This window comes from Ziziphus jujuba, chromosome 6 (genome assembly GCF_031755915.1).
Source record: "Ziziphus jujuba cultivar Dongzao chromosome 6, ASM3175591v1".
Lineage (NCBI taxonomy): Eukaryota > Viridiplantae > Streptophyta > Magnoliopsida > Rosales > Rhamnaceae > Ziziphus > Ziziphus jujuba.
This window is the reverse complement of record NC_083384.1, coordinates 8,328,726-8,342,345: the sequence shown is the minus strand read 5'-3', so window position 1 is coordinate 8,342,345 and position 13,620 is coordinate 8,328,726. Positions and strand designations below refer to the sequence as shown.

Genomic DNA, 13,620 nt, shown 5'->3' with positions numbered 1-13,620 from the left:
ACTTCGGCGTCCCGACAGTACCGCTGCTAAAACCATCAACCCGGCCAAGGAGGAGGGCGGCTGTGCACAACAATAACCTTGCCTGCCCACGGTCCAATGGCAACTCACGGGTGAAGTAATAACCGCACGCTAAACCACATAATAACCGCGTGCTACCACGTGTCCATACACCATACACCAGAACACCAATACTGTATGAGTGCGTCTAAAAATAAACAATAATAACTAACCGTACCGTTTTTCCAAAATTACCGTGGGAAATACATTAAATTACCACACTTACCATCCCACACATTTTTATTTAACCAGACCGGTATGAAACAGCGATAATAACAAACCACAATTTTCTCGAAATACGAGATGCAACCATAAAAATACCACGGACATAATTTATAAAATATAACCAAATATTGTCGTAAAATATTTAACCCAATTATGCCCCGAAAAATTAATACTGAAAACCACGTAAAATTAATACCGAAACATACCTTGCTCATGCATAACAAATAAATTAAACCAAAATAAAACCATAAATAACCCACACCACATGAGCATAATTTAAATACCAAATAAACATAATTAATTGCCTAAAATAATTTTTGAAGGTGGGTCACTCACCTGGAGCACGCAATTAACCCATGATCCACCATGGGATCAATTTCACAACTCACCGGTGCTCCTAGAACAAAATTCACAGACAGTTAAATAAATTAATATTTTAATCGGGTAAATAATACTCGGTATCCGGGGGGTCAAAACACAAACTTTAACCAAAATATGCGAATGATATACCAAATCGAAGCTCGTGGGACGAGGATCACAAATCCGGTCTGCATCGACCCCAATTCCGCCGGAGGTGGCCGGAATTTGGTCGGGAAGCTTCGGCCGGTTTTGATCTTGAGGGATCTTTCAAACGGTGGGGATTTTGGGCAAACTAACCCCGGAAATGAACTCAGAGGGGTCGAAAATAGTGGAATAGAGGTATGGAACGGGCTGGGTTGGTCGGAAACGGTGAGAATCGCCGAAAAAATTTCACCTCGCCGCCGCGACTTCGCCGGCCCGATCTGGGCGCGTCCGGCGGCGGCTGGCTGGGAAATTTGGTGGCCGAGGTCGTGAGGTGGTGGGCTTGGACGGTGGCCGGCGCGTGTACTGTATGGGTGGCCGGAAAAAGTGCAGCAAGGAGAGAGAGAGGGACGGCCGGTGGGATAAAAAAAAACTGTGTGTTTTGTGTTTTGGTGCTCGGGGAAGAAGAAGGAAAAAAAAAAAGAAAAAAAAAAGAAAAAGAAAAAAAAGAAAAAAAAGAAATGGTGTTTTCCCACGTGGGGAAAAGAAAAGAAAAAGAAAAAGAAAAAGAAAAAGAAAAGGGAAAATAAAACAAATAAATTCAAATTAATTAAATAAAAATATTATTATTTAAAATAATAATAAAAATAATTTGATTTTACACATGGTTGACATGTGGCTTCTCAACATGGTGACACATGGTCACCTTCATTAAGTCACACGTGGCACATCGTTACGCGTTCAAAAATAATAATAAAATAATACAGTATTTGAAAAACTTTACAAGTCCATAACTTTCAAACCACATGTCCAAATTGGACGTGCCGCTAGTCTACGGACTCGTATCGACGAGCACTTCACAACCATGCATGAGTCAAAGCTCAACCTTGCATGAATAAAAAGTCAAACAGTTTGGACCTCAACTTGTTTTGCTCAAAACTTTCAAACCGTAGCTCTGTTTTCAACGTGCTACCAGTCTATGAACTCGGGGCATCGTGCACTTCGCCACGGTACCCTGGTCAACTCGAAATTCCCACCGAGTCAAAAAGTCAACTTTTGACCCCTTCGGTCAACGGTCAACGGTCAACCTCGGTCAACGTGCAAAAATTCCGAAATGGTTCGGGACGGGGTGTTACATCAAACCTCTCCATAGCCAAAAATGGCAATGATATCAAAACCAAAATCCCATCCTCTCCATTTCTCTTGAACTTTACATAAATGCTAATGTAAGAGCTGTGAGCTTTGAAAGATGTGAGGCAAAGAGGGGAAAGATTAGTGAACAATACATTGGGTTGGGGTGAATTGTGATAACCAGTGATGATTTGGTGTAAGGTTGTCAGGATAAGAGTGGACAGATGCGGGACACTAACAAGATACTTTATTGGTAAGGCTAACTGGTGTCTAATCCCATATTGTTTGAAAGGATGATGGTTCAAATGTAAAATAGATATTTTTTTAACAAAAGATGCTTTTTCAAAAAGATTGACTTCAAGGTTTGAGAAAAAACTCTAGAGTAAAGGATGCTTTAGTTGAATCAATTCTAAGATAGGTGACCTTCTGAGAAGTTTGAAATTTAAAATCATATCGTTTGGAGTGTGGTGGACAAATTAAGGACAACATTGATAGGGCACCAAATTAAGGACAATATCAATGGGGTGTCATAGCTAAACCCTAGGAATGTCTCGGCAACAAGTTAATGCCAAAAAAAATATTTAGGGGTCAAAGTTAACTATGAACGTAGTTGAAAGACTAAACAAGCCTTTATAGGATACAAAAAATACAATAATTTGGTCAATGTCGATTGAGTAAAAGAGTGGGTGTTACAGCCAAACCATAAATTTTAAAAATATAACAAGAAAAAATTAATATGAAATAAATGTAGTTGTATGTACACTCATATATATATATATATACATATATAATTAGTCTAAAGTATAAGACACGGTGATTAATAAATGTAACTTTAAATATCAGCTTTTGATGTGATTTAATGACTCAAAAGGAAAATCTTATACTGAGATTTAATGACTGAAAAGGAAAATCTTATATTAGTCCTCACATTAGAGACCTTTTATATATATATAGTCAATCTCAAGTATGGGCATCAATGATTAATAATTGTAATTTTAAATCTTAATATTTGATGTAATTCAAAAGCTGAAAAAGGAAAATCTTATATTAGTCCTCGTATTAAGGACCTTTTACAATATATATATATATATATATAATCATCCTTAAGTATGAGAAATAATGATTAATAAATATAATTTTAAATTTTAATATTTAATGCGATTTAAAAGCTGAATAAGAAAAATGACCTTATTTGAGCCTGTGTATTGTAAATTGACTTACTTTTAAGTTCCATATCACAAAATTAGGGTGACAATATCAGTTTGGAATTTGCCTAATATTTATTAATTTAATATGGGTTTCGCATCATATTATTAAATCAGTTCTAGTACAGCTATTATATTTTTTCATTCAATTTATCCAATTAATTATCAGATCATAAATGTAACAGTTCAGACCACCTGTATGCAATATTGTCTGCTTTGGACCCAGCCCATACAGTTTTGTAAAAATGCATTGCAAGGGAAAAGTATCTACACCACTTTATAAGGCGTGCTTCGTTTCCCTTTCCAACTGATGTGGGACTTCACAATCCTCCCCCCTTAGGATCCAGTGTCCTCGCTGGCACACCGATCCAGGTACTGGCTCTGGTACCATCTGTAACATTCTAGACCACCCGCATGCGATATTGTCTGCTTTGGGCCCGATCGGCATGGTTTTGTCAAAACGCATCACAAGGGAAAGATATCCACACCAAAGAGAACAATATCACATGCAGGTGGTCTGGGGTGTTACAGTTGGTATCAAAGCTAGTTATCCGGGCCAATGGGACTGGCAGGTGAAGGGGTGAGACCCCTAACCTTTAAGAGACTTTTTAAAACCTTGAGGACTGGATTGTAAGAGGATTCTCCAAACTCAAAGAAGACAATATCTCATATGGGTGGTCTGGGCTGTTACAAATAGTATCAGATCTAGTACCCGGATCGGTGTGCCAACGAGGATGCTGGGTCTCAAGAGGGGAGGATTGTGAAGTCCCATATTGGTTGGAAAGGGGAACGAAGCACGCCTTATAAGGTGGTGGGGATACTTTTCCCTTGCGATGCATTTTGACAAAACCGTGCAGATTGAACCTCAAGAGGACAATATCGCATGCGGATGGTCTGGGCTGTTACAATTAATCTCTAGATGATTGGGATTTTGAAAGAAAAATGAATTCAATTTTCTTTTAGTATAATTAATTTTTGATTAAGAGTTCGGAGTGTATGTTTAAATGATCATACGTATCCACATGACAATGACTTTACTGTCTCATTAGGCTATCTCCGTGGAGACTACTTTTGTCATTTGTTAAAAGATTGATTTAAGTAAAATATATAATTAATTCATGGTTAATGGTTGGTTTATTACCCATATAATTATAAATTTGGTTGCTCCTTAAAAGATGAAACTAAACTCTGTAAATAGGCAGATAAACCGATGAAAATCATACATATAGCATACTAGTCATAATCCACTCTCAAATTATTAATTACCTTAATAAATCTGTTCCATTCATCACACTCAAGCGAAACCACTATTTCTTCAAATAAAGGTGTTAGAGACAGACCAGTGGATTTTTCCTGGGCAATAATCCCAAATTTGAATCCCCACATCCCATATAAGGAAAACAACCAAAAAAAAAAAAAAAAAAGTTGCAAATCATGTTTGGGAGAGACAAAATAACTAAATTATTAGCTGCAATATTGAAGAAGCTTCCAAATTTTTACTTAAAGTTTGGATATAATTTCAGTTGCTTTAGCATCCTCTTGAGTCATTGCCATAAGCTCTTTCTGAAACCTCTCCATAGCCCAAAAAGGCAAGCAAATTGGTACCAAAATCCCATCTTCACATTTGTTTCTATGCTTCACATAGAAGCTTATTCGAGGGAAAGCCATGGCAGGTCCTGCATATTCAGGCAAACCCCAACCAAAATCCACATCTCCTAACCGAGCATTTCTTACATCACTAACAAGAAAATTCCCTGTTGCAATATAGGTCGGTCTTCCATTCATTACCATAAGATCTGCTACTGATCTTATGTACTCTTCATTCATTTCAGCTTTTGCCTTCTTCACCAACGCCGCTGCATATCCCAACGAGTTTTTGCATAAATCTCTAGCTTTCGAAACAGCAGCTGGAAATGCAAATGCATTGCCATAGTACCCTAAAGGCAGACTTGAACCTTGGTCCTTGCCTCGAGCAGTCAGCATGCACGAAACTCTAACGATGTCCTCATCGTCGAGTTTCAGTGCAAGCGTACGACATCTCCATAGACAAGCTGTTAGTAACTCGTATCGGGAAAAAAAGCTAATGAGGTTTTGAGGAAGATGGTTTTGGATGGCCTTTATTTGGTAAGGACCAAAGAAGAAAGAGCGATGGACTAGGTTGTTGGTTTGATCCAATGAGTTCATTTCACCAGTCATAATTATTGCTTGTTGATGATATTCATGGTGTATGCAAGTTACGCGCGGTGGGTTTCGGGCAGTCAAGAGCTCCCTCTGCCATACTGGTGGAATTGAAGGCTCTTCTGCTCCATCTGCCATCTCTGCCATTGTTTTCAAGAACAGAAACACTCCAAATGAATCACACATTGTGTGGTTAAAACGCAACGCCAAAACAAAACCTCCACATGCCAAACGAGTCACCTGCAAAAGTAGTACTAATTAATTTACAAAATCTTATAGTTCTCATTCATCAAAATTAAAGAAACATATATAATATTTAAAAAAATTAGAGAAGAATGTCGTTAATTCACCTGAATTAACAACAAAGGACAACCAAGAATACCATCTGATCCTTTAACATTACGAAGAAATTCATCAAGAAATGAATATGGAGATTGAATTCTATCACCCAATTGGTCAAGGCTAATATCAGCATCAGCCTCAATGAACAAAACCCCTTTGCCATTACATTCCACAATAAGCTTCCTGTTATAACCTTCCATAAGTCTACCAGCAAATGGGTAGTAATAAACCAGTGCCTTACCAAGTCCTTCCCTAATAACTTTAACAGGGTCTTTTCCTAATTCCATTGAAGGAGTAGTACTGTTATTGTGATTTTTCTTGTTCTCGTAAAACCATATAAACGGAACTTGAAATCTTAAGCCCTCCTGGTCATCAATGTCTGAGAGGTACTTTACTTCATGTGGTGTTGGTTTTGAGGGTACAACTAGTTCTGGCTTACAACGTTTCACATGGAATGCTAAGCATGGTGATGATGATATTGCCATGGAAGAGTATGTGGCAGGAAATGAGGGATTGATTAATTTTAGGTGTGCTTATGAGATGAATCTGAAGTGAGAGTTTGTAATTTATATAGCCATAGAAATCCACCCTTATATTATACACCACTTGTAGCCACCCATGTATATATAATACCATATTATTATATATATTATTGATCTTCTATCATACGATAGTATGATTATTTGTTTTTTTTTTTTTTTTTTGGTTGCAAATTTTATTTCCAAGTTTAACATATGTTATCCCAGTGGCATAACCAAGTGGAAAAGCCGCCTATTTCTTCTGACAGTGATATCATTGTTTTTAGTATTACAATGATTTCCAATATAATGAGCAGAGAGGCGTGTCTACAACTGATGACCTAATAGATGTTGATGTGAGAGGGCATACTAATTTTTGTTTTTCATAAAATAAAACATATTATCTGAATCAACTTTATTTCACAGAATAATTTTAAATTTAAGATGCCCACATATACTAATATAAGAATAAAACAGTTTAAAACCTTTTAATTAAAAATATAATTGCTTCATTTTCAGGATTCGATAATCTCACCCAAGTACTTTTCATGTCGTCCGAAAAAAAAAAAAAAACAAAAAAAGTTGCAAATCACTTATTGTAAACTTCTTAGCATGTGCATTGTTAAAACTTATAACATTATAATTAACAATATCAATGATTATTTTTTTTTTTTTCTCAGAGATGTCATAGACAACTAATAAGAGGAAAAATGGAAAAATCAAGGGAATAGATATAATATATTATGACAACAGTGTTTTCAACCGGAAAACAAAATGAATTATCAAAGTAAATTTTTATGATTAAGGCTAGGCTATATATATATAGTATATATAGAATAATCTCTTTGGTTATTGGATGTTTGAAATGATACTACTAATGTAACATCCCACATCAGTTGGAGAGGGACACGAAGCGGTCTTTATAAGGCTGTGGATACCTCTGACGCGTTTTGACAAAATCTTGAGGCCAAGGGGGAGAGAGGGAGTGAACCCTGAGCCAAAGAGGATAATATCTTGATGCGGGTGGTACTGAGCTGTTCTTTGGTTATTGGATGTTTGAAATGATACTACTAATGTAACAGCCCAGTACCATCCGCGCGTTTTGACAAAATCTTGAGGCCAGGGGTAGAGAGGGAGTGAACCCTGGGCCAAAGAAGACAATATCTTGATGCGGATGGTACTGGGCTGTTACATTAGTAGTATCATTTCAAACATCCAATAGCCAAAGAACAGCTCAGTACCACCCGCATCAAGATATTATCCTCTTTGGCTCAGGGTTCACTCCCTCTCTCTCCCTTGGCCTCAAGATTTTGTCAAAACGCGTCAGAGGTATCCACAGCCTTATAAAGACCGCTTCGTGCCCCTCTCCAACCGATGTGGGATGTTACAATTCTCCCCCCTTGGGGCCCAACGTCGTAGTTGGCACACCGATCTGGGTCCGGCTCTGATACCACTGTAACAGGCCAGTACCACCCGCATCAAGATATTGTCCTCTTTGGCCCAGGGTTCACTCCCTCTCTCCCCTTAGCCTTAAGGTTTTGTCAAAATGCGTTTTGAAGGGACAGGTATACACAGCCTTATAAAGACCGCTTCGTACCCCTCTCCAACCGATATAGGATGTTACAACTAATTAATAATTCGGTTGATAAAGAGGATAACTCTAGTGATTGAACATTTTTATCTATGTTATAAGAGCATGGATTCGAATCATGGGGATGGAATTTAGGGTAACTTGTAATTTTCAAAAAAAATAATAATAATTTGGTTGATGGGGCCAAAAAAACAATGGTTCACTTTAATTATAGTCCCAAACATTTGCGTAACACACCTGGCTTTGTGCTTGTTAAACGAAAATAATAATAATAATAATAAGAGTAACACTATATGTCACCAGTGGTGAAAAAATAATAATAATAAGAGTAACACTATATGTCATCAATGGTAACTGTCACCACTCTACATGTCAGCGAATCCAATATTTATATGACTTTTATATATACATGGGATCCACTACTATATAGACTGTTTTTATTTATATATATATATATATATATATATATATATACATAGAATCCACTGCCATGTAAGATGGTGATAGTTACTACTGGTGATAACATTATTTTTCTAATAATAAATAAATAAATAAAAGATAGTGGTGGCTGTAAACTACCTTCCATGTGTTTGAAGCAATGAGAAGTGGTGAGGTTGTTATCAACCACCTCCTCATCACTTATCTTCCCTTATGTTTCTCATGTTTCATTCAGGTAAATCTGGATAGATTTTATTTAATATGTGAAATCCTTTTCAAAAGAAATTCTTTCATTATTACAAAAAAAAATAATAATAAAAATAATAAAAAAGAAAAGGAAAGAAGTTTGGAACATGCAAATTTGGGGAGGTTATAAGTGATTGAGGGATATAGGGAGTTAATTAACTTTTTTTATTTTCTCTATAAGCATCGAAATCAAAGACCCAAAAAAAAAAAAATTAGGGGTTTTTGGAGATAAAAAATATAAAAGAATAAAAAAAAGAAAAAAGAAAAAAGAGCAGAGCGTGGAGTTAAGAAAAAAGAAAGAGAAGGAAAAAAGAGACAAAGAGAAGAGGGGGGGGGGGGGGGGGGGGGGGGGGGGGGGGGTGGGTGTGTTGTTGGAGCAGGGGAGGAATTCCCAAAAGCATTTTCTTTTATCTCATTCTTCTTGTTAGTGCCGATAAACAATTCTAATCTCATGTATATATCTTATTATCCTAGTTCTATCCTTATCTCATGTAAATATTTTATTTACTTAGTTATCGGGTTGTTAGTTCAAAGTCATCAGTCCTCATCCATCATTAACTCTCTGCTGTATATATAAGCTTGCTGTACACATCTGACAGTAGCAGTTTTATAATAATACAAAATATATTAAATATTTTCACTTCTTCTCCCTTTTTTCCTTTTTTTTTTTTTCACTAATATCTAATCTTTGAGAGATCCTATAAATGCTTTGACATGTGATTTCTCCCTGAGTCTATGATATTGGTGAAAATTCCTTTTTATTTTTTCTTTCAAATAATTACATGCTCTTTTTTTAGTATCTAAGTCTTGGCATATAACGAATTGGTTGCCAAATTGAGTTTACGATTCAAAAATAAAAAATATATTTGACATATAACCCACTCAAGATCAATGGTTGTCAAATAATAAAAAGATAATTAAATTGTCTAATAAAATCGATTGGCTTCCAACCAATCAAAATACAAAGTAGCTAATTAAATTAAATTTGGCGTAAAATAAAATCAAATGCCAAATAAATTAAATATCAAATTAATTTTAGAGGCCCCATTAAACGTCAAGTATTTTAGTAGTCTAATAAAATTAAAAAGCATTTTAATATTTCAAACAATACAAAAGAGCTTTCAAAATTAATAGTGATATCAAATAAAATGACTATTAAATAAATTCTTCTCAAATAGAATTCAATTAATAAAAACAACCATTGAATTAAAATTCAATAACAACTATGAATATAATATTTGGCATATAACTCGGCCAGTGAAGAATTATCAAATAATAAATTTAGTAAATTAAAATTATTTAACTATCTTTACAAACTTGAGTGGTCAAATAAATGCTGATAAATGTTTGTATATGATTGAAACTTTAAGACTTTGGGATGTCTATTTGTTCTTACTATGCATAAATCTTTAAGTTTAGGCTTTAATAAAATTATTTCTTTAAAGTTTTCCCAAATCTAATGATCTAGACAAATATTATAGGTTATTAAATCAATCAAGAAAACTCCAAATCAAATTCTTTTTAGTGAGCTACGGTCAACTTGCTTCCGCAAAAGATATATTGGCAGCCTAGTACAATGTCAAGTGCAGTTCCAATTCCAAATTTCAAAACTTCAAAGTTTCCATATTCAAAATTTTAAAATTCTCAAATTAAATCTAAACTTTCTAAATTTCTCAAATAATTAACAAAAATCTTTTCAAGAACTACGAGTGGCTTGGTCCTTTAAAACGAGTATATAGGCAGCTTAGGATTTTAAACCAAGGGCTGCTGCAAAATATCTTAAAAATCATTCTCTCTTGAAATATAATTTGGAACCAAAGGATGTTTTCTTGTACCAAAAAAGGATTATCCAGCCTTGAATGAGTCAAACCACTAATTTAATAAATCCTTACATCCCTAATAAAGTATAGGTGAAATATTATTTTATGAATGTAATATTTTTGGCATTCAGTGTGGTAATTTAATTAGAAAAGATTCAAAAGTTTATAGTTCGAGATAGATCTATATCTAAACATCTGACATGTAAATTAAGGATTGAACCTTGACCGCTAATTATATATCCAACCATAATATCCCAATTTGTCACGTGGCCAATTTGAAATTATTCGATTTGCCAGTGGTCATATCAATGGAAGATCAGATTAGATTGTGATAATTGGTTTGGTGTACAGTTTTTGAAGTATAATCGAAAGCCAACGGGAGGTTAATTTGTGACTAAATGGTGACCGATTAAAAGGGAGACAAGGAAATTAATTAAGTCAACTTTGATTGGTTTGATGTCTCTCGATATTGGATATTATCTTTGGTGGTAGAAATTAATATTCCAGATATAAGCCATATTGATGTTGATTGTGATTTTGGTCTGGAAAAATATAAATATGCACGTTCTTTTAGCAAAAAGTTTCAGTTTGATATCTTCGCCAGCTATTATTGGACATTTGGGACATGATTATATGTGATTATGAAATATATTACTGTAATCGAATGTCATATGACGACAACCAATAGAAAGGGACTACGTTAAAAAATCCAGAACCACAATTTATTAAAGATCACAATGTTGATTTCTAAATAGTTTCTTTGTTGGCCACTATTCATGGTTTTGGAGTCTGATTTTTTGCTTGTTTGTTTGTTTGTTTGTTTGCTTTTTTGAATGGACCGCTTCCTCCATGATTAAAGCATCTTAAGTTTGGAACAACTAGTTCTGGCTTCAACGTTTTACATGAAATGCTATGCATGGTGTTGTTGATGCCACGTAAGTAGTTGTTCTGAGATGAGTATGAAGTGAGAGTTTGTAATTTATAGTCCAAGAAATTCTTTTTTCTTTTTTTTTTTTGATATTGCATGCTTTCTCTTCAATTTCTTTATAATTCGGTTTGTCTTGATGCACGTGTGACGTCAGTTTATTCATGCCATTTTTTATTTTGGTGAGTAATGACAAATCATGTCACGTATGAAAATTGACACACAACAAATCAATGTTTCATCTTAATTAATTGAAAGTCTTGTCATGTCGTCAAATAATGTAATTGAAACTTGTCCACTTACTCTATATCGCAATTTGCCCCATTTACTTTTATTTCTTTTTTGATATTTTCTTTGTGAACGTAGAAAAAAGAAAAGGTTTTTTGGATTAAAAAAAAAAAAAATTGTGGATTTCCCTTCTTTTGATCTAAACAAACAACATTTCTTTTTTCTTATTACTTTACCCTTTGTGTTGATTGAAAAAAAAAATGATTCAACTCCAAAGTTATTTGAATCAAGCGGATAATAGTAGAGCTGGAAAATTATAAGAGTTAGTAATCGACCATGTACTACTCATCATAATGCTGACATTATTGTTGCTGTCAGCAAGATAACATTATTGTCAAGGAAGTATTATTGATGCTCTAATCAAGAAGCAGTCCCTAGTACAATTTTAGACCCATCAGAAGTGATCAGAGCTATAATTGTACATACTAACTCAAACCAGAAAACGATAATTGATCAAGAAGGAAATTCAAAAGTTACGGATTGAAACTAGTCCACTTACTATACATCGCAATTTGTCTCCTTTACTTTTCTTTTGATGTATATTTGCATGATCTAAATAATTGACTATTAGTTCAATTTTATTAGTAAGTGCGCGATAGGACATAAGATTTTTGTTTTGTTTTGTTTTGTTTTGTTTTTAATAGGAAGCTATAGGAGATAAGATTAGACGTTATAATAAATAGGTCGGTGTATATATTGTTTTCGATAGCCCAACTTGATAGAAAGGGTTTCCCTGATGGTACGCGCGGCTTAAGGCATGGGCCTCTAAACCCTATGCCTTGGGCCCTCACTATGAAAGGTCCTAAAAAAACCAATGTTAAAAATATTATATATTATTTCATATATTTTAGTTTATTTAATAAATAATGTGGAATAATTTTTTTTGAAAACTTTATAAATTTACTTTTTTTTTTTAATTCTACATTAACTGCAATTTATAATTTATATATATATATTATTTTTGGAAAATAGCAAAATTAACTATTCATTCCATTTTATCGAAAAATTAAATTTTTTATTTTCTATATTTCTATTAAGCTTGTAATAGTTAAAAAGTAAAAAATAGGTTAAAAATTTATCACTTCTTGAGTTTTCTCAACTTACTCTTATATACATATATATTTGTTTTCTATGAATTCATACTTTTAGTATCAATTTCCCAATTATACCATTGTTTATCATATAAAAATGAATCACATATATTTATATTTTAATTGGCATTCTCTAATTTATTTCAAAAAATTGATTAGAACTTGCCAACTGCATATTTCAGTATTACTAAAAAAAAAAATTATTATCAAAATTTACCTCAAATATTAAAAAAAATAAAACATATATTTAAAATACAAAATAAAATTTAATTTAAAAAAAATTATTAACAGTTTTTGATCAAGGCCTTATAACAACTTTTGCCTAGGGCCTCACTAAAGTTGAGGGGGCCCTTCTTCTTTTTTCAAAGTTTCTATATATAATTTACCCAAACTCCTACCCATGAGACTGGCTTCACATTCACAGTATTCACCCAAAAAACAAAAAAAAAAACAAAAAAAAATGAAAAAAAAAAAAAAAAAAAAGAGGCTTCAGAGAGAGGGCCCTGTTTGATGGGATACTGTTTGGTGGTTTTGTACTGTTTAGTTTGGATAATGATCGGATTTCTGGCTGTGAGTGATTTAAGATCAGGCTAAGATGTTGATTGTGGTGGTGCTTTTAGTAGGGGAAAAAATATATATAATTATGCATTTTTTTTTTCCTTTGAATTATAAATAATTTTTTGTATGAATATTGTATGACTTTTCCCTTTAATAAATTTTTACATTTTTTTTTTAATAATAATAGATGTTTGCAATTTAGCTTTGCCGGATGATTTTGTTTGTTGTAGGGTACCAATACCAATATAGTAGCCTCCTTCTTTACTTTAAAAAAAATTTAAAGATAAAAAATAATAGTTGAAGATTTTATGAGTGTCTTTGTAAAAGTTTAAACCTAAAAAAGACAGATGCTTCTAAGAGCTTGAACTTCCTCCTATTTTGTAAAGTTTTGCCATAAAATTGACATCAAATAAAGGTAAAATTATTAAAAAGGAAAAACATTTTTCTTGGTTAGGTAATTAAAAATGATGGGAAATTCTGAGTCAAGTAACGAGCCTATTTCATGG

The 13,620-nt window shown here is 33.7% G+C and overlaps 1 protein-coding gene across 1 annotated transcript; it reads right to left on the bottom strand.

The window, feature by feature from the left end:
- Positions 1 to 4,345: 4,345 nt before the first annotated feature.
- On the bottom strand, positions 4,346 to 6,243 carry LOC107431341 (alcohol acyl transferase 1 allele GSa-like). The gene is made up of 2 exons (XM_016042227.4): positions 5,648 to 6,243; positions 4,346 to 5,537 (listed from the first exon to the last, which is right to left on the bottom strand). The coding sequence occupies exons 1-2, from the start codon at positions 6,122 to 6,124 to the stop codon at positions 4,620 to 4,622; spliced, it is 1,395 nt and encodes a 464-aa protein (XP_015897713.1). The 5' UTR covers positions 6,125 to 6,243; the 3' UTR covers positions 4,346 to 4,619.
- Between the last annotated feature and the right edge of the window lie 7,377 nt (positions 6,244 to 13,620).